The sequence below is a fragment of the Columba livia genome, chromosome 1, assembly GCF_036013475.1.
Source record: "Columba livia isolate bColLiv1 breed racing homer chromosome 1, bColLiv1.pat.W.v2, whole genome shotgun sequence".
NCBI lineage: Eukaryota > Metazoa > Chordata > Aves > Columbiformes > Columbidae > Columba > Columba livia.
This window is the reverse complement of record NC_088602.1, coordinates 1535306-1556896: the sequence shown is the minus strand read 5'-3', so window position 1 is coordinate 1556896 and position 21591 is coordinate 1535306. Positions and strand designations below refer to the sequence as shown.

At 62.9% G+C, this 21591-nt stretch overlaps 2 protein-coding genes across 11 annotated transcripts in view; both read right to left on the bottom strand.

The window, feature by feature from the left end:
- ARAP1 (ArfGAP with RhoGAP domain, ankyrin repeat and PH domain 1) overlaps window positions 1-2998 on the bottom strand; it is a 53662-nt gene extending 50664 nt beyond the window's left edge. Inside the window, exon 1 of the mRNA XM_065049570.1 lies at window positions 2957-2998. The gene's annotated coding sequence lies outside the window, so the exon portion shown is untranslated. The remainder of the gene's footprint in view (window positions 1-2956) is intronic.
- Window positions 2999-4818: 1820 nt separating this feature from the next.
- Window positions 4819-19840, bottom strand: STARD10 (StAR related lipid transfer domain containing 10). Of its 10 annotated transcripts, XR_010469769.1 has the most exons (8): window positions 19579-19840; window positions 11652-11799; window positions 9617-9720; window positions 9262-9379; window positions 8051-8103; window positions 7147-7970; window positions 6946-6984; window positions 4819-6703 (listed from the first exon to the last, which is right to left on the bottom strand). XR_010469769.1 is itself a non-coding variant. In XM_065049720.1 (6 exons), exons 1-6 carry the CDS (start codon window positions 19738-19740, stop codon window positions 7743-7745), a joined length of 813 nt encoding a protein of 270 aa, XP_064905792.1. In that variant the 5' UTR covers window positions 19741-19840; the 3' UTR covers window positions 4819-7742. The 10 variants fall into 10 exon arrangements, 1 of the variants encoding a protein (XP_064905792.1); XR_010469764.1 differs by having other exon boundaries at window positions 4819-6742; window positions 6946-7970; XR_010469765.1 differs by having other exon boundaries at window positions 6946-7970.
- Window positions 19841-21591: the final 1751 nt, after the last annotated feature.

Genomic DNA, 21591 nt, shown 5'->3' with positions numbered 1-21591 from the left:
ATTTGAGCTGGGATGTGCTGGGAGTGAACTGGGGTCTGCTGGGGGGAAGATGGGGTATACTGGAGTCGAGCTAAAATGTGATGGGATTGAGCCAGGGCATACTGGGGTGAACTGGGCTGAGCTGGAGTACACTGGAGTTGAGCTGGGGTGAAATGGGATGAACTGGGATATGCTGGGATTGAACTGGGGTCTGCCTGGGGGGAGCTGGGGCATACTGGGACTGAGCTAAGGAGTAGTGGGGTTGAACTGGGGTGAACTGGGGTTGAACTGGGGTGAACTGGGATATACTGGATTTGAGCTGGAGTGTGCTGGGGTTGAACTGGGGTCTGCTGGGGGAGAACTGGAGTATACTGGAGTTGAGCTGAGGAGTACTGGGAGCGAACTGCGGTTGAGCTGAGGAGCACTGGGATATACTGGGGTTGAGCTGGGTTATACTGGAAGTGAACTGGGGTCTGCTGTGGGGGAGCGGAAGTATACTGGAATTGAGCTGGGGATTACTGGGGTCGAACTGGAGTGACTGTGCTTGAGCTGGGACTGAACTGGAGTGTGCTGGGATGGAGTTGGGGCGAACTGAGGCTGAACTGGGGCGTACTGGGACTGAACTGGGGTAAACTGGGCTTGAGCTGACGTGAGCTGGAACATACTGGAGTTGAGCTGAAGAGAACTGGGGTGAACTGGGGCATACTGGAACTAAGCTGGAGAGTAGTGGGGTTGAACTGGGGACATGCTGGGGGTGCATCCAGCAGGGGGGCAGACCTGTTGTAGCTCAGCAATTTTGGAACATGAACCCAACCGCCCCCCCAGCAGCTCAACATCTCCCCAGTGCCCCCAGCAGCTCAATGTCCCCCCAGTACCTCCCAGTAACTCAATGTCCCCCCCAGTATCCCCAGCAGCTCAATGACCCTCACAGTGTCCCCCAGTAACTCAATGTCCCCCCCAGCAGCTCAATGTCCCCCAGTGCCTCCAAGTAACTCAATGTCCCCCCCAGTGCCCCCAGCAACTCAATGTCCCCCGGTGCCCCCAGCAACTCAATGTCCCCCCCAGTAACTCAGTGTCCCCCCCCAGTGTCCCCCAGCAGCTCAATGTCCCCCCAGTGTCCCCCAGCAGCTCAATGTCCCCCTAGCAACTCAATGTCCCCCAGTGCCTCCCAGTAACTCAGTGTCCCCCCCAGTGTCCCCCAGCAGCTCAATGTCCCCCCCAGTAGCTCAATGCCCCCCCAGTGCCCCCCAGCAGCTCAATGTCCCCCCAGAAGCTCAATGTCCTCCCAGTGCCCCCAGCAACTCAATGTCCCCGAGTGCCTCCCAGTAACTCAATGTCCCCCCAGTGCCCCCCAGCAGCTCAATGTCCCCCCCAGTGCCCCCCAGCAGCTCAATGTCCCCCCAGTAGCTCAATGTCCCCCCCAGTGCCCCCAGCAGCTCAATGCCCCCCCCAGTGTCCTCCAGCAGCTCAATGTCCCCTCAGTGCCTCCCAGTGACTCAATGTCCCCCACAGTGCCCCCAGCAGCTCAATGTCCCCCACAGTGTCCCCCAGCAGCTCAATGTCCCCCCAGTGCCCCCCAGCAGCTCAATGCCCCCCCAGTGCCCCCCAGCAGCTCAATGTCCCCCAGTGCCCCCAGTAACTCGATGTCCCCACCAGCAGCTCAATGTCCCCCAGCAGCTCAATGCCCCCCAGTGCCCCCCAGCAGCACAGGGGGGAGCACAGCGGTAGCGTGACCCCCTCCGGTAAGAAACCACAACCACCAGTGGATCCCCCCCGGCTGGGATTTTTCCCTGGATTTCCCCCATTTTTTGCTGGATATCCCCCATTTTTTTGCTGGATATCCCCCATCTTTTTGCTGGATTTTCTCCTCCCCCCCCAATTTGTCTTCTTTTTTCCTGTATTTGCCCCATTTTTTGCTGGATCCCCCCCCTTTTCTCCCCTGCACTTACCCCCTCTCCCCCTTTACTTTCTCCCTATTTTTTCCTGTATTTACCCCATTTTTTGCCGAATCCCCCCCCTTTTTTTCCCCCCTCTCTCCCCCTTTATTTTCCCCTCGTTTTTTCCTGAATTAGCCCCATTTTCACCGCCTATTTTATTAATTCCCCCCCCCCGTCCCGGCCCCGTTCCCGCAGTTCCGGCCGCCCCATGGGAACGGGACCCGGCGGGGGCGCGAAACCGCGGGGATTTCCCGTTAAAACCCGTTTTAAATATCGTTTTTCGCCTAGTTTCTAAGGCCTTGACATGGGGGGGGGGTGTTTTGGGGGTGCGGGGGGGGGGGGACACAATGAGCCGCTGTCCCTAACAAAGCGCCTTTTATAGCGGGGACAACCACACGGTCCCCACGGCGGGGACACAAGCCCAGGCGGGTGTTTATGGGACCATGCTCTGACCCCCCCCAAAAAGCGCAGCTGGACCCCCCCACCCCAAAAAAGCGCAACTGGACACCCCCCCCCCCCCCCGCCATGTGCTCCCATTTAGGGGGGGTGGAGTTTTAATTGGGTCTTAATTTTAAGGCCGGTTTGCGAGAGTTGCGAGGGGGGGGGAACGGAGTTAATTGGAAACGGGGTCCTACGTGTGACAGCGACACGAGGTGACACATGGGGCTGAGGGGGGGGTCGCCGGTGTGTCCCCATTGGCAACGCACCCCCTGCCCCCCCCTAGCGCTCTGTGCACCCCAAAACCTCGCGGAACGCGAGGTTTTGGGGTGCACAGAGCGCTAGGGGGGGGGGCACTTTGTCCCCAAAGTCGCCACCCGCCCCAGACCCCCCCATCACACTCCGGCCACCCCCAAAACCTGGAGGGGGGGACACACGGGACACTCACATTGAGGCCCCCCCCGCAGCGCGGGGGCCGGGTTGAGCGGTGCCCCCCCCCAAAGTTTGCGGAGGAGCAAAGGTGGGGGACACACACGGTGGGGACCCCCCCCCGTGTGTGTGTGTCCCCGTGTCCCCCCACCATGTCGCATCCCAGCACTGACCTCACTCCGCCGGCGGCTCCGGGCTGGGAATGGGGGCGGAGAATTGGGAGCGGGGCGGGGGGGGGGGGAAGGAAAATCCCTTCCCAGAATTAATTAATTAAAGGCTTAATTAAAGAGCTGCCTGGTCTTGTCCGCGGCTGTTCGCTCAGGGTCCCCCCCCCCCCCCCCGCCATCTTCATCCTCCTCCTCATCATCTTCATTACCCCCCCCCATTGTTCAGCACCCCCCATCCTCATCCTCCTCTTCATCATCTTCAGCACCCCCTCCACCATTCTCATCCTCCTCTTCATGACCCCCCCCCCCATTGATCCTCCCCCCACCATGGTGTCCCCCCCACCATCCTCATCTTCATCGGCCTCCCCTCATTGTTCAGCAGCCACCCGGAGTGTCCCCTCCAGACCCACCCCCCCCGCCATCCTCATCCTCCTCTTCATCACCCCCCCCCCATTGCTCAGAGTCCCCCTGGGGTGTGTGTCGCCCCCCCACCCCTCATCCTCCTCTTCATCATCTTCATCACCCCCCCCATTGCTCAGCCCCGCTTCGGGGTGTCCCCCCCAGCCCCTGCCCCCCCATCCTCACCCTCCTCTTCATCACCCCCCAATGCTCAGCGCCACCCCGGGGTGTCCCCCCCGGTCCGTCCCCCCCCCATCCTCATCATCCTCTTCCTCAACCTAGTTGCTCAACACCCCCTCGGGGTGTCCCCCCCAGCCGCCCCCCCCAATCCTCATCCTCCCCTTCATCATCACCCCCCCACTGACCCGCACCCCCTCAGGGTCTCCCCCCGACCATCCTCATCTTCATTAACTCCACATTGCTCCTCACTCCCCCACCCATCCTCATCCTCCTCTTCATCATCACCCCTGCAGTGACCCGCACCCCCTCAGGGTGTCCCCCCCCACCATCCTCATCTTCATTAACTCCACATTGCTTAGCACCCCCCCGACCATCCTCATCCTCCTCTTCATCACCCCCCAATGCTCAACACCCCCGTTGGGGTGTCCCCTCATCCTCATCCTCCTCTTCATCATCACCTCCCCATTGATCCGCACCCCCTCAGGGTGTCTCCCCCACCATCCTCATCTTCATTAACCCCCCCATTGCTCCGCACTCCCCCCCCCCATCCTCATCCTCCTCTTCATCATCACCCCCACATAGACCCGCACCCCCTCAGGGTGTCCCCCACCCCAACCATCCTCATCCTCCTCTTCATCCCCCCCCCACATTGCTCAGCACCCCATTGGGGTGCCCCCCCAGCCCCTCCCCGCCATCCTCATCCTCCTCTTCATCATCACCCCCGCAGTGACCCGCACCTCCTCAGGGTGTCCCCCCCACCATCCTCATCTTCATTAACTCCACATCGCTCAGCACCCCCCCCCCACCATCCTCATCCTCCTCTTCATCCCCCCCGCATTGCTCAGCACCCATTGGGGTGTCCCCCCCAGCCCCCGCCATCCTCACCCTCCTCTTCATCATCACCCCCCCCAGGGCATCCCCTCCCCACCCTCATCCTCCTCTTCATCACCCCCACATTGATCCGCACCCCCCCCGGGGGTCCCCCCACCCGAACCATCCTCATCCTCCTCTTCATCATCGCCCCCCCCCGACCCGCTACCCCCAGGGGGTCCCCCACCCCAACCATCATCATCCTCCTCTTCATCCCCCACCCCCCCCAATTGCTCAACAACCCCCCAGAGTGTCCCCTCCTTCCACAAATCCGGGGGGGGGGGGTTCAGCGTGGGGGGGACCCCAGCACCCAGCAGCACCCACCACAACAGACCCCCCCGCCCCGGCCGAACCCACCGTGGGACACAGGGTGGGGGAGGGCAGGACAGAGTTCACATCCCCCCCCCTGCACACCAGACTTAGGTTTATTTGGTTTTATTCTGAAATAATCAGCTCCGGTACAAGGTACAAAATCTTCCTCCCCCCCCCCCCAATGCAAAGTGAACCCGGGGGGGGGGACACGGGAGCGCGGCCAAGGAACAAACCACAGAAATCCCGATTCAAAGGCCTCGAATTCCAGCGCGGAAAGTGCTCGCACAGCGGGGCCCCCCCGCCGGGAAACGGGGGGTGGGACACCCCAACACCCCCCAAAAAACAGCCGGAGGGGCAGGGAACCCCCCCAAACCTGCCTGAAAACGCTGGGAGCCCCCAGAGTGTCTGAAAGAGCTGGGAGCCCCCCCAAAATGCATGGAGGTGCCAGGACCCACCGCCTCCCCCCAAAAACATCTGGAGGTGCTGGGAGACCCCCAAACATGCCTGGAGATACTGGGAACCCCCGAGACCCCCCCCCAGCACATCTGGGGGTGCCAGGAGCCCCCCAACATGCATGGGGGTGCTGGGAGCCCCCCAAGACCCCCCCAAGAATATTTGGGGGTGCCAGAAGCCCCCTCAGGTCCCCCCAAGACATTTGGGGGTGCCAGGAGCCCCCTAATATTCATGGGGGTGCCAGGAGCCCCCACGACACCCCCCCCCAGCACATCTGGGGGTGCCAGGAGCCCCCCAACATGCATGGGAGTGCTGGGAGACCCTCAAGACCCCCCCCCAGAATATTTGGGGGTGCCAGGAGCCCCCTCAGGTCCTCTCAACACATCTGGGGGTGCCAGGAGCCCCCAAGACCCCCCCAGAATATTTGGGGGTGCCAGGAGCCCCACCAGGACCCCCAACACATCTGGGGGTGCCAGGAGCCCACCAATATGCATGGGGGTGCCAGGAGCCCACACAACACCCTCCCCCAGCATATTTGGGGGTGCCAGGAGCCCCCAAGACACCCCCAGGATTTTGGGGGTGCTGGGAGCACCCCCTTTCCTTTGTGACCCCCCCGGGGTGACAACTGAAGGACACTTTGGGTTTGGGGACAATGTGGGTGTCCCCCGGTGGCTGTGAAGGGACCAGACACCCCCTGGTGGGGGGGACCTGGGGGCAGCCACTGGTTTGAGGGGGGGCAGCATGACCCCACTGTCCCCAAATAGGGTGACACAAGTGGGGGTGCCCCCAAAATGAGAAGTGTGGGTGCATGGGGACACAGAGTGATGTGGGGACATGGGGAGTTGCGTCCCCAACCTGCATGGATGGGGGGGGACACGGGGACAAAACATCCTGGGGGGGGCATTAATTAACGCTTGTCCCCAAACAGGGTGACAGCAGTGGGGGGGTCCCCCCTAAATGAAAAGTGTGGGTTCAAGTGACACAACCTTCATTGATGGGGGGACACAGGGACTCATGTCCCCAAACTGCATGGATGGGGGGACACTGGGCCAAACCAATGCCCGAGGGGGGCCCAAGGGGGTTAATTAACACTTGTCCCTAAACAGGGTGACAGCAGTGGGGGGGTCCCCCCAAGCAAAGTGTGGGTGCATGTGGACACAGGGATGTGGGGACACAGGGAGTTGTGTCCCCAAACTGCATGGATGGGGGGACACAGGGACAAAAGAACCCCAGGGTGGGGAACCATGGGGGGGTCAATTAATGCTTGTCCCCAAACAAGGTGACAGCAGATGGGGTGACCCCCAAGCCAAAAGTGTGGGTGCAAGAGACACAAAGTCATGTGGTGACAAGTGGTGACACAGGGACTCATGTCCTCAACCTGCATTGATGGGGGGACGGTGGGCCAAACAACCCCTGGGGGCTCATCGGGGGGGTCAATTAATGCTTGTCCCCAAATGGTGACAGCAGCATGGGGGGGTCCCCCAAACCAAAAGCATCGGTGCAAGAGACACAAAGTGATGTGGGACTCATGTCCCCAACCTGCATTGATAGGGGGATACAGGGACTCATGTCCCCAAACTGCATGGATGGGGGGGACACAGGGAAAAAAACATCCCGGGGGGGCCTTTACTTAATGCTTGTCCCCAAACAAGGTGACAGTATTGTGGGGGGATCCCCCAACCCAAAACTGTGGGTACAAGAGACACAAAGTGATGTGGTGATACAGGGATCACATCCCCAACCTGCATGGACATGGGGACACAGGGACTCATGTCCCCAACCTGCATTGATAGGGGGACACAGGGACTCATGTCCCCAACCTGCATTGATGGGGGGACACTGGGCCAAACCAACCCCTGGGGGCTCATCATGGGGATCAATTAATGCTTGTCCCCAAATGGTGACAGCAGCATGGGGGGGTCCCCCAACCCAAAAGCATCGGTGCAAGAGACACAAAGTGATGTGGGACTCATGTCCCCAACCTGCATTGATAGGGGGATACAGGGACTCGTGTCCCCAAACTGCATGGATGGGGGGGACACAGGGAAAAAACCATCCTGGGGGGGTCATTACTTGTCCCCAAACAAGGTGACAGCAGCATGGGGGGGTCCCCAAGCAGTGTGAGAGCAGTGTGGGGGGTTCCCCAACCCCAAAGTGTTGGTGCAAGAGACACAATGTGATGTGGGACTCATGTCCCCAACCTGCATTGATAAGGGGATACAGGGACTCGTGTCCCCAACCTGCATTGATAAGGGGATACAGGGACTCGTGTCCCCAACCTGCATTGATAAGGGGATACAGAGACTCGTGTCCCCAACCTGCATGGATGGGGGGGACACAGGGAAAAAAACATCCTGGGGGGGCCTTTACTTAATGCTTGTCCCCAAACAAGGTGACAGCAGCGGGGGGATCCCCCAACCCAAAACTGTGGGTACAAGAGACACAAAGTGATGTGGTGATACAGGGATCACATCCCCAACCTGCACGGACATGGGGACACAGGGACTCATGTCCCCAACCCGCACTGATGTGGGGGACACCAGACCAACCCGACCCCGCGGCGGGGCACCCGGGGGGGCTAATTAACGCTGTCCTCGTCGCTGGCGTCGCCGCGCTCGTCCTTGCCCTCGGCCAGGGCGCTCTCGTCGATGTTCTCCAGGGAGTCGGCGTGCTGCAGGGACAGCTCGGCCAGCGGCAGCGGCGGCAGCCGGCTCTGCTCGGGGTACAGCCACGGCTTGAACTGCGGCTCGTGCTTCGCCTTCCACTCCGGGTACTTCAGACACGCTTTGTACATCTTCTTCATGGCCTGCCGGGGAGGGTTTTGGGGTGCTGGGGGTGCTGGGGGACACACGCGCGCCCCCCGCCCGCCCGGGGACGTGGACTCACCTTAGGGGCCAGGAACTGCGAGGATTTGTTCACCACCCACTTGGGGAGGGAGCCTGGGGACACAAGAGGTGACTGATGGGGTGGGGACACCCCTGGTGCCCTCGCTGTACCCCCCCCCTTCCTGGGTCACCCCCCTTGGGGACAGTTCTGGGAAACGAGGGTTCGGCCCAAACAGCCGACTCAGCTTTGCTTCCAAAAAATGCTGTTTTGGCTGCCTCGTCTACCCCAAAGTAGAAATGTTTGAAGAGAACTGGGCCCAAAATGTTCCCTCCTGGCGTTGCTCCAGCATCCCTGCCCTCTGCTGCCTGTCCCTGCATGTCCCTGCCCTCTGCTGCCTGTCCCTGCCCTCTGCTGCCTGCTCCTGCCTGCCCCTGCATGTCCCTGCCCTCTGCTGCCTGTTCCTGCCTGTCCCTGCCTGTCCCTGCCCTCTGCTGCCTGCTCCTGCCTGTCCCTGCCTGTCCCTGCCCTCTGCTGCCTGGTCCTGCCTGTCCCTGCCTGTACTTGCATGTCCCTGCCTGTCCCTGCCTGTCCCTGCCTTCTGCTGCCTGTCCCTGCCTGTCCCTGCCCTCTGCTGCCTGTTCCTGCCTGTCCCTGCCTGTCCCTGCTCTCTGCTGCCTGTTCCTGCCTGTTCCTGCCTGTCCCTGCCTGTACCTGCATGTCCCTGCCTGTCCCTGCCTGTCCCTGCCCTCTGCTGCCTGTTCCTGCCTGTCCCTGCCTGTCCCTGCCCTCTGCTGCCTGTTCCTGCCTGTCCCTGCCTGCCCCTGCCCTCTGCTGTCTTCTCCTGCCTGCTCCTGCCCATCCCTGCCTGCTCCTGAGTCGCCCTGCCTGCTCCTGCCCATCCTTGCCTGTTCCTGCTTGCTGCTGCCTCCCCACCCACTGCTGCCTGCTCCTGGTTCTCCCTGCACACTCCTGCCTGTTCCTGACCATCCCTGCCTTCTTCTGGCCATTCCTCCCTGTCCCTGCCCTCTGCTGCCTGTCCCTGCCTGCTCCGGGGTCTCCCTGCCTGCTGCTGCCCGTTCCTGGCCATCCCTGCCTGCTCCTGCCCATTCCTGCCTGTCCCTGCCCACCCAAACCCACCCCACACCCACCCACCCCTCCAAGCTCCAGCAAACATCCAGCCCCATTTATCACCCCATTACAGGGGGATGGGGGTGTGACTGTCCCCAAGCGCCACCAAGATGGGGAAGCTGAGTGTGTGTGTCCCCCGTTACCTTTGGGGTCCACCTGTGCCAGGTAGGTGATGGTGCAGCTGTTGGCGCCTGTGCCCTCAATCAGATAACCCGTCTGGATGGAGACCGCGCGCACCATGTCCTTACGGGGGGGGTACTTCTGCAGGGGGGGACACAGTGACAATTGATGGGGGGGACAAGTCGGTGACAAGCACTGAGCACAGGCAGGGCTGCCCAGACCCCCCAAAACCCATCTGGGCGACCATGGGACAAACCCAGCCCTGGTTTGGGGAGGCAGCTCCCCCTGTCACCCCCCGGGTCCATCCCAGGGCGGGTAGCACCCCCTGCCACCCTCCCAGCCCCATTTTGGGGGGGTTGCCCCCCCAAGGGGACTCACCGGGTGCTTGACAGAATAATTCATGATGATGTAGTCGGTGCCCATGGGCAGCCAGGAGCGCAGCGTGATGACGTCCCGGTTCTTCAGGGGCTTGGGACACCTCCCTGGGGACAACGGGGAGGGACACAGGGGTGAGACACCCCCCCTGGCATAGACACCCCCGTCCTGTCCCCAGAATCCCACCCAAAGTGGTACTCGGGTTTTTCCCAGGGATGCTGGACCAGAGATGCTGGACCTGGGGATGCTGCACCAGAGGATGCTGGAGCCGGGAATGCTGGACCAGGGATGCTGGACCTGGGGACGCTGCACCAGGGGATGCTGCACCAGGGATGTTGGACCAGGGGATGCTGGGCCAGGGATGCTGGAGATGGGGATGCTGCACCAGGGGATGCTGGACCAGGGATGCTGGACATGGGGATGCTGGACCCGGGGATGCTGGACCAGGGGATGCTGGACCAGGGATGCTGGACCTGGGGATGCTGGACCAGGGATGCTGGAGCTGGGAATGATGGACCAGGGATGCTGGACCTGGGGATGCTGCACCAGGGGATGCTGAACCAGGGATGTTGGACCAGGGGATGCTGGGCCAGGGATGCTGGAGATGGGGATGCTGGACCAGGGATGCTGGACCTGGGGATGCTGGACCAGGGATGCTGGACCAGGGACGCTGGACCTGGGACGCTGGACCTGGGGATGCTGGACCAGGGGATGCTGGACCAGGGACGCCGGACCTGGGCATGCTGGACCAGGGATGCTGGAGCTGGGAATGCTGGACCAGGGATGCTGGACCTGAGGATGCTGCACCAGGGGATGCTGGACCTGGGGATGTTGGACCAGGGATGCTGGACCTGGGAATGCTGGACCAGGGATGCTGGGCCTGGGAATGCTGCACCAGGGGATACTGGACCAGGGGATGCTGGACCTGGGGATGCTGCACCAGTGGATGCTGGACTAGGGATGCTGGACCAGAGATGCTGGACCAGGGATGCTGGACTTGGGGATGCTGCACCAGGGGATGCTGGACCTGGGGATGTTGGACCAGGGGATGCTGGACCAGGGATGCTGGACCAGGGATGTTGGACCAGGGGATGCTGGACCAGGGATGATGGACCAGGGGATGCTGGACCTGGGGATGTTGGACCAGGGATGCTGGACCAGAGATGCTGGACCTGTGGATGCTGGACCTGGGGATGCTGGACCAGGGGATGCTGGACCAGCGATGTTGGACCAGGGGATGCTGGGCCAGGGATGCTGGAGATGGGGATGCTGGACCAGGGATGCTGGACCTGGGGATGCTGGACCTGGGGATGCTGGACCAGGGACGCTGGACCAGGGATGCTGGACCTGGGGATGCTGGACCAGGGATGCTGGAGCTGGGAATGCTGGATCAGGGATGCTGGACCTGGGGATGCTGCACCAGGGGATGCTGGACCAGGGATGTTGGACCAGGGGATGCTGGGCCAGGGTTGCTGGAGATGGGGATGCTGGACCAGGGATGCTGGACCAGGGATGCTGGACTTGGGGATGCTGGACCAGGGATGATGGACCAGGGGATGCTGGACCTGGGGATGCTGGACCTGGGGACACTGGACCTGGGGACGCTGGACCTGGGGACGCTGCACCAGGGGATGCTGGACCAGGGATGTTGGGCCAGGGGATGCTGGGCCAGGGATGCTGGAGATGGGGATGCTGGACCAGGGATGCTGGAGCTGGGAATACTGGACCAGGGATGCTGGACCTGGGGATGCTGGACCGGGGACGCTGGACCTGGGGATGCTGCACCAGGGGATGCTGGACCAGGGATGTTGGGCCAGGGGATGCTGGGCCAGGGATGCTGGAGATGGGGATGCTGAACCAGGGATGCTGGACTTGGGGATGCTGGACCAGGGATGATGGACCAGGGGATGCTGGACCTGGGGATGCTGGACCTGGGGATGCTGGACCAGGGATGCTGGACCGGGGGATGCTGCAGTGACAGTGACAACCCCAAGGCTCGAGTGTCCCCCCTCAACCCTGAGTGTCCCCGCCTTCTCACAGGCGTAGTAGCCCACGTCGGAGTTGACTGTGAGCCTCCCGATGTCGAAGGTCTCGATGACGTTGCTGTCCCATTTCTTGCGGTACTCGATGTCGTGCAGCACGTCGTACAGCGTGGCGGCCGGCACGTCCTTGCACTCCATCCTGCACTGCGGGGGGTTAGGAGCAGTTTTAGGGGTGTAGGAGCGGCTCCAGGGATTTGGGAGCAGTTTCAGGGGTTTAGGAGTGGTTCTAGGGGCTTAGCAGCAGTTTTAGGGGTTTGGGAGCAGTTTTAGGGGGGCAGGAGCAGCTCCAGGGATTTGGGAGCCGTTTCAGGGGTTTAGGAGTGGTTCTAGGGGCTTAGCAGCAGTTTTAGGGGTTTAGGAGTGGCTCCAGGGATTTGGGAGCGGTTTCAAGGGTTTAGGACCGGTTCCAGGGGTTTAGGAGCAGTTTTAGGGGTTTAGGAGCAGTTTTATGTGTTTAAGATGGGTTCTAAGGGTTGAAGAGTGGCTCTAGGGGGTTAGGAGTGGTTTTATGGGTTTAGGAGTGGTTCTAGGGGCTTAGCAGCAGTTTTAGGGGTTTAGGAGCAGTTTTAGGGGGGCAGGAGCAGCTCCAGGGATTTGGGAGCCGTTTCAGGGGTTTAGGAGTGGTTCTAGGGGCTTAGCAGCAGTTTTAGGGGTTTAGGAGTGGCTCCAGGGATTTGGGAGCGGTTTCAAGGGTTTAGGACCGGTTCCAGGGGTTTAGGAGCAGTTTTAGGGGTTTAGGAGCAGTTTTATGTGTTTAAGATGGGTTCTAAGGGTTGAAGAGTGGCTCTAGGGGGTTAGGAGTGGTTTTATGGGTTTAGGAGTGGTTCTAGGGGCTTAGCAGCAGTTTTAGGGGTTTAGGAGCAGTTTTAGGGGGGCAGGAGCAGCTCCAGGGATTTGGGAGCCGTTTCAGGGGTTTAGGAGTGGTTCTAGGGGCTTAGCAGCAGTTTTAGGGGTTTAGGAGTGGCTCCAGGGATTTGGGAGCGGTTTCAAGGATTTAGGACCGGTTCCAGGGGCTTAGGAGCAGTTTTAGGGGTTTAGGAGCAGTTTTATGTGTTTAAGATGTGTTCTAAGGGTTAAAGAGTGGCTCTAGGGGGTTAGGAGTGGTTTTATGGGTTTAGGAGTGGTTTTATGGGTTTAGGAGCGGTTCCAGGGGCTTAGGAGCAGTTTTAGGGGTTTAGGAGCAGTTTTAGGGGATTAGGAGTGGTTCTAGGGGCTTAGGAGCAGTTTTAGGGGTTTAGTAGCAGCTCTAGGGGGTTAGGAACAGTTTTATGGGTTTAGGAGCAGTTTTATGTGTTTAAGATGGGTTCTAAGGGTTGAAGAGTGGCTCTAGGGGGTTAGGAGTGGTTTTATGAGTTTAGGAGTGGTTTTAGGGGTTTAGAAGCAGTTTTAGGGGTTTAGGAGTGGCTCTAGGGGTTTAGGAGTGGTTTTATGGGTTTAGGGGCAGTTTTATGGGTTCAAGATGGGTTTTAGGGGTTCAGGAGTGGCTCTAGGGGGTTAGGAGTGGTTTTATGGGGTTAGGAGCGGTTTTACGGGGTTAGGAGTGCCACTGTCTGGCACTGCACCCTCAGCAGCGAGTGTCAGATTCTGCACCCACAGAGCCCGTCCCTGTCCCATGGAGCCTGTCCCCAACCCCACAGAGTCTGTTCCCATTCCACAGAGCCAACCCCACGGAGCCTGTCCCCAACCCCACAGAGCCCATCTCAGCCCCATGGAGTCTGTCCCCAGCTCCATAGAGCCTGTATCCAATCCCACAGTCCCTGTCCCCAACGCCATGGAGCCCATTCCCAGCCCCACAGTCTGTCCCCATCCCACAGAGGCTGTCCCCAATGCCATGGAACCCGTCCCCAACCCCACAGAGCCCATCCCTGTACCACAGAGCCTGTCCCAGCCCCACAGAGCCCATCCCCATTGCATGGATCCTGTCCCCATCCCACAGAGCATGTCCCAGCCCCACAGAGCCTGTCCCCGGTGCCATAGAACCTGTCCCCAACCCCATGGAGCTCATCCCCATCCTACAGTATCTGTCCCCATCCCACAGAGCCTGTCCCCATCCCACAGAGCCTGTCCCCATCGCATGGATCCTGTCCCCAAGCCTACAGTGCCTGTCCCCATCCCATAGAGCCTGTCCCAGCCCCACAGAGCCCATCCCCATTGCATAGATCCTGTCCCCAACCCCATGGAGCTCATCCCCATCCTACAGTATCTATCCCCATCCCTATAGAGCCTGTCCCCATCCCATAGAGCCTGTCCCCAACTCACTGGAGCCCATTCCCAACCCCACAGAGTCTGTCCCCAACCCCATGGAACTTGTCCCCATCCCCATGGAACCTGTCCCCAGTGCCATGGATGCTGTTCCGGCCCCACTGGAACCCATCTCCAACCCCATGGAGCCCATTCCCCAGCCCCACAGAGCCCGTCCCCAGCCCCACAGAGCCTGTCTCCATCCCAATGGAGCCTGTCCCCAAGCCCAGAGCTTGCCCCCAAACCCATAGAGCTTGTCCCCAACCCCACCAAGTCCATCTCCAGCCCCATGAATTCTGTCCCCAAACCCACAGAGCCTATCCCAGCCCCACAGAGCCTGTCCCAATTCCTACGGTGTCTGTCCCCAGCCCCACAGAGCCTGTCCCCATCGCATGGATCCTGTCCCCATCCTACAGAGCCTGTCCCCAATTCCACAGTCCCTGTCCCCAACTCAGTAGAGCCCATTCCCAACCCCACAGAGTCCATCCCAGCCCCACAGAGCCTGTCCCCATCACATGAGTCCTGTCCCCATCCTACAGAGCCTGTCCCCAGCCCCACAGAGCCTGTCCCCAACCCCACATAGCCTGTCCCCATCCCACAGACCCCGTCCCATGTCACCGCTGCTCATCCCCATCCCTCGCATCACCCCCCATCCCCATGAGCCTCATCCCCCTCACCCCTCATCTCCATGAGCCTCCAGTCTGCCAGAAACTCGTTCGGGGACATCCCAGCGAAGCAGCGTCACACACCCCCAGGTGACACCCTCGGGGACCCCCCGTTGTCCCCACGCGGGCAGGCAGGTCGGGTAGCGCTGCCCACGCAGGCAGCGGGTAACTCAGGCCCCGCCTGCACCCGGTGGGGGGCGGGACGTGACTCATGTCACCGGTGTCACCAGGAGAGGGGACGGTGGCAGCCGGGAAGCACCAGCCCTGAGTCAATATTGACTCTGACGTCTGCGGTGCGAGGAGGAAAAACCAACAGCAAAATGTCCCCTGGTGGAGGGGAATGGGGACAACTCACCCCCTGCCCCACATCCCGGGGCGGGGTGACAGTGTCACCAAGCGCTGGTGACATCCCCTCCTGCCCGCAGCCACGGGGTCATTAATTAAAGAGCAGATCCCCCCCGCGGCCCGGATGTTAATCGGGATCATTAGCGACCAGACGCCGCGTCTCAAGGTGACCTGACGATGAATAATTAACGAGTGGAGCCGGGGTGCAATAATTAACGAGCGGAGCCGAGGTCTGGCCAGGGATGGGGACAACCCAACCACGGGTCCCTTCCCCATGTGTCCCATGCGATGGCTTCGCTCCATTCAGAGCATCTTTCCTGGGGGACTCGTGTCCCCAAGTGCCACCGGTGTGAATGTGGGGGTCTCAGTTGGTGTCCCCCACCCCACGGACACTTTGGGGACACAGTGACAATGAACAAGGAGCCCACAAGGCCACCAAATCCCAAATCAACCCTCAGTTGTGTCAGGTCCCCCCGCGTGTCTTTACCAGGGTCCCCAAGTGCCACCAGTGCGAACTGGGGGGGGTCCCAGTTGGTCCCACACCCCACAGCCACTTTGGGGACAGTGACAATTAATGAGAAGCCCCCAAGGCCACCAAACCCCATGTCCCAAGAGCTGCTGATGGTTGTGTCAGGTCCCCCTGTGCATCTTTACCAGGGTCCCCAAGTGCCACCAGTGTGATTGGGGGGCGTCCTGGTTGGTGTCCCCCACCCCACAGCCACTTTGGGGACAGTGACAGTTGCCGAGGATCCCCTGAGGCCACCAAATCCCATGTCCCAGCGTTGACGATGAATCAGCCCTGGGTTGTGTCAGGTCCCCCCATGCGTCTTTCCAGGGTCCCCAAGTGCCACTGGTGTAAATGGGGGGTTCCCAGTTGGTGTCCCCCACACCACAGCCACTTTGGGGACAGTGACAATCAATAAGCAGCCCACGAGGCCACCAAATCCCATATTCCAAGCGCTGCTGACTAATGAACCCTTGGTTGTGTCAGGTCCCCCCGTGCATCTTTAGCAGGCTCCCCCAGTGCCACCAGTGTGATTGGGGGGGGTCCTGGTTGGTGTCCCCCACCCCACAGCCACTTTGGGGACAGTGACAATCAATGAGCAGCCCATGAGGCCACCAAATCCCATATTCCAAGCGCTGCTGATTAATCAACCCTTGGTTGTGTCAGGTTCCCCCGTGCATCTTTACAAGGGTCCCCAAGTGCCACCAGTGAACTGGGGGGTCCCAGTTGGTGTCCCCCACCCCACAGCCACTCTGGGGACAGTGACGGTTGCCGAGGAGCCCCCCGGGGCCACCGACTCCCAAGCGCCGCTGCTGAATCAGCCCCGGGTTGTGTCAGGCCCCGGTGGCACAAACTTGTTTCCAGCCTCCCAAAAACAGGTTAGACGAGACCTGCATCCCTAATGGGACGAGGGGGGGGACAGGGGGTGGTGGCAGCTGCCACCTTCGGGTTTCGTTTCATTACGACACCGAAGCGAGAAAAGCAGCGAGAAAACAGCTCCGGGGGCTGCGGGCGCCACCACAGCCCCCAGACCCGCCACAAAGTCGGGGGGACGGACCCCCCGCTTTGTCCCTGTGGTGCCACGTCAGTGATGCCACGTGCAGCATGAAACCCCACGGGGACATCCCGGGGGCTGCTGGGGACCTGGGGGGTGGCACAGGGACTGCAGGTCCCCCCCACAGTCCCCAACACCTTGGGGTTTTGGGGACAAAGTGACGTCTTGACGGAGTTGAGCTGAGCAGCGCCCCGAACCTGGGGGACACCCCAAAATGGAGAGTGAAGGACCACACGGCCTTGGGGGGGCTGCTATGGGCCTGGGGGCTGTCACAGCTCTGGGGGGGCTGCTATGGGCCTGGGGGGCTGTGACAGCCCTGGGAAGGCTGTGACAGCTCTAGGGGGGCTGTGACGCCCTTGGGGACCAGGACATCCTGGTGCCACCCCAGGACCAGGACATCCTGGTGCACGTCCGGTCGCTGTGGGTAGACGTGGCACAGTGGGACCGTTGGGGCGGGCAGGGGACAGGCAGGGGACAGGCAGGGGACACTCACCCCGTTATGTGTGCGCACCCACAGAGAGCAGCACCCAACCCCACCAGTGACACTTTGGGGTGCGGCAGCACCCCCACAGCAAGCAGCAGGGCTGGGGACACAGGGACAATTAACGAGGAGCCCACAAGGCCACCGAATCCCAAGCGCTGCTGCTTAATCAACCCTTGGTTTTGTTGGGTCCCCCTGTGCATCTTTCTTGGGGTCCCCAAGTGCCACCAGCATGAACTGGGGGGCTCCCAGTTGGTGTCCCCCACTCCACAGCCACTTTGGGGACAGGGACAATTAATGAGGAGCCTCTGAAACCACCAAACCCCATGTTTCAAGCACTGCTGATTAATCAACCCTGGGTTGTGTCAGGTCCCCCCATGCATCTTTCTCGGGGTCCCCAAGTGCCACCAGAGTGAACTGGGGGGCTCCCAGGTGATGTCCCCCACCCCACAGCCACTTTGGGGTCAGTGATGGTTGCCGATGAGCCCCCGAGGCCACTGAATCCCATGTCCCAGGGCAGGGGGGCTGGGACATGCTCCCCCCCACACTGGGGGGACACCCAGACCCCACGTCTGGTCCCCATGTCCCTGTGCGGGGTTGGGTTCACACCCCTGCTTGGGGGGCAGCACCAGGACCCCCCGCACCCCATGGGACTCGCTGCCACCGTAGGGACCCATCCCTGGGTCACGGCGACCCGAACGCGCAGCCCGGGCTCCGCCGCGCCGGCGCCCGCCAGCAAACAGAGGCGGGTTCCCGGCGGTGCCGCCGCCGCCGCTGTCACCACCCCAGGGACAGGTTTCCCCGGCGCTGCCGGAGCTGCTTGTTTGCGCGGCTGCTGCAGAGCCGGGAGCGAGCAGGCCGCACCGCCACCGCCACCACTGTCACCGCCACCACTGTCACCGCCACCACCACCGCCACCGACACCACCAGGCTGTCACCCTGGCGGTGACAACGATCCGGCCCCCTGGCCCCCTTTGCGGGGGTGCCGGCGGGACGGGGACACCGCCAGCCCTGCGGAGGCTCCAGCGTGTCCCGGTGGCCCGTGGCCACCAGCGTCCCCAGCCTGACGCTGCTCCTGTCCTCAAGTTTTCCCACTGACACTGCCCGTGTCCCCGCGGTGCCGGAGGGACGTGCCAGGATGAGCCCGTGCCAGCCCGGCAGAGCGGCACCGGCGACAGGAGACCCGCGGGGGGACACTGGGGACCCGCAGAGCTGTGGGAGCTCCAGTGTCCCCTCCAGTGAGGGGACAGCCCAGAAGGGGACACCCCGGTGTTCCCCAGACCCCCTAGCCACATCTCAGTGTAGCGAGTGCTGGGGACATTCCTGGGACTGGAGGGGACAAGTAGCACGGAGGCCTCATGGTCACACACTCCCGGGGGTTCCTGTTTGCCCCCAGGTGAGTCCCCAGTCACCCCCCTTGTCCCCAGGGGTCCCTACTTGTCCCTGCTCACTCCTGGGGTCCCCACTCACTCCCAGAGTCCCCACTTGTCCTGGGGTGCCAGCTCACCCCTGGGTCCCCACGTATCTTGGGATCCCTTTTTACAGGGTGCTGTGTCACCCCAGGGTCCCCACTTGCCACAGGGTACCCACTAACCCCTGTGGGCCCCAGCCACCCCAGGGTGCTGGCTCATCCCCGGTCTCTTTTGGCCCCAGGGTCCCCAAAAACCCCTGGGGTCCCTGCTCACCCCCCAGGGTGTCACATCAAGCCAGGGTCCCCACTTGTCACAGTATTCCTGCTTGCACCCACTGTCCCTGCTTACCCTGGGGTGCTGGTTCACCCCCCAAGTCCCCACTTACCCCGGGGTCCCCACTCACTCCAGGGTGCTGGTTCACCCCCTAAGTCCCCACTTGTTGTGGGGTCCCCACTCACGCCCCAAATCGCCACTCTGCACAGGGACATGGGGACCAGACATGGAGTCTGGGTGTCCCCCCAGTGTGGGGGGGAGCATGTCCCAGCCCCCCTGCCCTGGGACATGGGATTCAGTGGCCTCGGGGGCTCCTCGGCAACCATCACTGTCCCCAAAGTGGCTGTGGGGTGGGGGACATCAACTGCGAGCCCCCCAGTGGGCTGCATCACCCCCAAGTCCCCACTAACCCCTGGGGTCCCCACTCACCCCAGGGTGCCGGTTCACCCCATCCCTCTTCCCCTCTGGGTGCTGCATCACCCAAGGGTGCTGGTTCACCCCCCAAGTCGCCGCTCACCCTGGGGTGCCCGCTCACCCCAGGGTGCTGCTTCACCCCTGGGGTCCCCACTCAGTGCGGGGTCCCCACTCACCCCAGGGTGCTGTATCACCCCTCAAGTCCCCACTAACCCCGGGGTCTCTGCTCAGCCCCGTGTGCTGGTTCACCCCTCCAAGTCCCCACTTGCTGTGTGGTCCCTGCTCACCCCCAAATCCCCACTCACCATGGGGTCCCCACTCGCCCCAGGGTGCCGCATCACCCCCCAAGTCCCCACTAACCCCGGGGTCCCCGCTCACCCCAGGGTGCCGCATCACCCCAGTGTCCCCACTTCCCTCCAGCTCCCCCAGGACCCCTCGCTGCCCCCCAGCATCCCCGTTGCCCCCTATTCCCCACCACCCCCCGGCTCCCTGCCCTTCCCCAGGCGCTGGGTCCCCCCGCTTGGGGGTCTCACCTTGATCTTATGGAGGGAGCGCTCGGGCTCCAGCAGCTGCACCCAGACCGCGACCCCCCCCTTGCTGTAGGTCAAGCTCCAGCCGCGCTCCGACTCGCACTCCGCCCGGAACGCCCCGAAGTCCCGGTCGTCGGGGATCTGGACGCTGTCGCGCCCCGACATAGCCCCGGGACACCCCCTTTTCTGTTTTCCTTCTTCCTCCCCCCCCCCCTTCACGGCCAGTGCCGCGTTACGGCGGCGGCGGCATCGCCGGTGCGCGGTGCGCGATGGGCCGGGGCGGGGCCCGGGGCGGGGCGGCCGCGGGGCCCGGGCGGGGGGGACCGGGGAAGGGAGAGAGTCATCCCAGGGGCGGCACCGGGGGACCGGGGGTCGGGATGCAGGGAGAACCGGGGGGAGAGACCGGGGGGACACCGGGACCAGCGGGCGGGGACCCGGGGATCGGTGGGGGGAGACCGGGGAGACACCGGGAGCACCGGGCGGGGACCCAGGGATCGGTGCGGGGAGACCGGGGGGACACCGGCAGCACCGGGCGGGGACCCGGGGATCGGTGCGGGGAGACCGGGGGAACACCGGCAGCACCGGACGGGGACGCGGGGATCGGTGGGGAGAGACCGGGGGGACACCGGGAGCACCGGGGGGGGGACCGGGCGGTGAGACCGGGGGGGTCGGGAGAGGAGAGAGTCGTTTCGAGGTGGGCACCGGGGTACCGGGGGTCGGGGTGCAGGGAGAACCGGGGGGGAGCGGCAGATCCGGGGTAGCACCGGGGGATCGGTGCGGGGAGCACTGGGGGTTGCAGAGAGAACCGGGGAGGGAAGGGGCCGGGGGGGCGCCGGGAGCACCGTGGCGGGGAGAGACCGGAGGGGACCGGGAGCAGAGAGTGTCATCTCGGGGGCGGCAGCGGGGTACCGGGGGTCGGGGTGCAGGGAGCACCAGCGGGGGAGAGACCGGGAGCACCGGGAGAGGGACCGGGGGGCTGGTGGAGGGAGAGACCTGGGCGGCACGGGGAGCACCGGGGGGACCCGGGACACTGGTTGGGGGGAGACCGGAGGGGGACAGAGCGGGGGGGAGATGGTGGAGGGTGCAGGGAGCACCGCAAGAGACCGGGGGAGCACCGGGAGCATTAGGGGGGGGGACACCGGGGGGGGCACCGGGGGACCAGGAGGGAGCCGGGGGGGGTGCAGGGAGCTCCGGGGCAGCACTGGGGGAGCGGTGGGGGGGGAGCACTGGGGGTTGCAGAGAGAACCGGGGAGGGAAGAGACCCGGGGGGGCCACGGGAGCGCCGGGAGGGGAGAGACTGGGGGGCATCGGGAGGAGGGGGCGGGACCGGGTGGGGAGTCCCGGACCGGCAGCTCGGGGGATGGCACCGGGAGACCAGAGGGGCAGAGAGTCTGGGGGCGGCCCCGGGAGCAGCGGGGGGGCGAGGGGACCCCCTGGGGAGGTGGGACAGTCTGGGGGCGGCCCCAGGAGCACGGGGTGGGGGGAAAGCCCGGGGGGGCACCAGGGCGTCCCCACTTGCACGCGCATGTCCCCTCCTGTACACGTGCACATGGATGCACACGTGTGTCCCTTGCCTGCACACAGACATGGGTGCACACACAGGGGTGCACACACAGGTGCGCACATGTCACTGCCTGCACGCCCATGGGTGCACACCCCCCCAGACACACTCACCCCATCCTGTCCCGCACCCCAGCGTCACCCTAGGGCCCCATTCTCCCCATTTTCAAAGAGTTTCCTTTGCAAGCAGGACAGAGGGGCTGGGGTGCCAACAGTGTAGGAGAGGGACCCTCGCCCTGACCCTGTGCTCGGTGGCTGCGCTGCCACCATCTCCTTGTGCAGTCACCAGCATCGTCCCCTTGGTGTGACCAGGGACACAGACAATCGGTGCCCGGTGAGCACATCCCCTGTACAGTCACCAGCATCGTATCCCTGGTGTGACCAGGGACATGGCAGGTCCCTGCTGAGCAGCTCCCTGGTGAGCACAACCCCTCGTGCAACCACCAGCATCCTCCC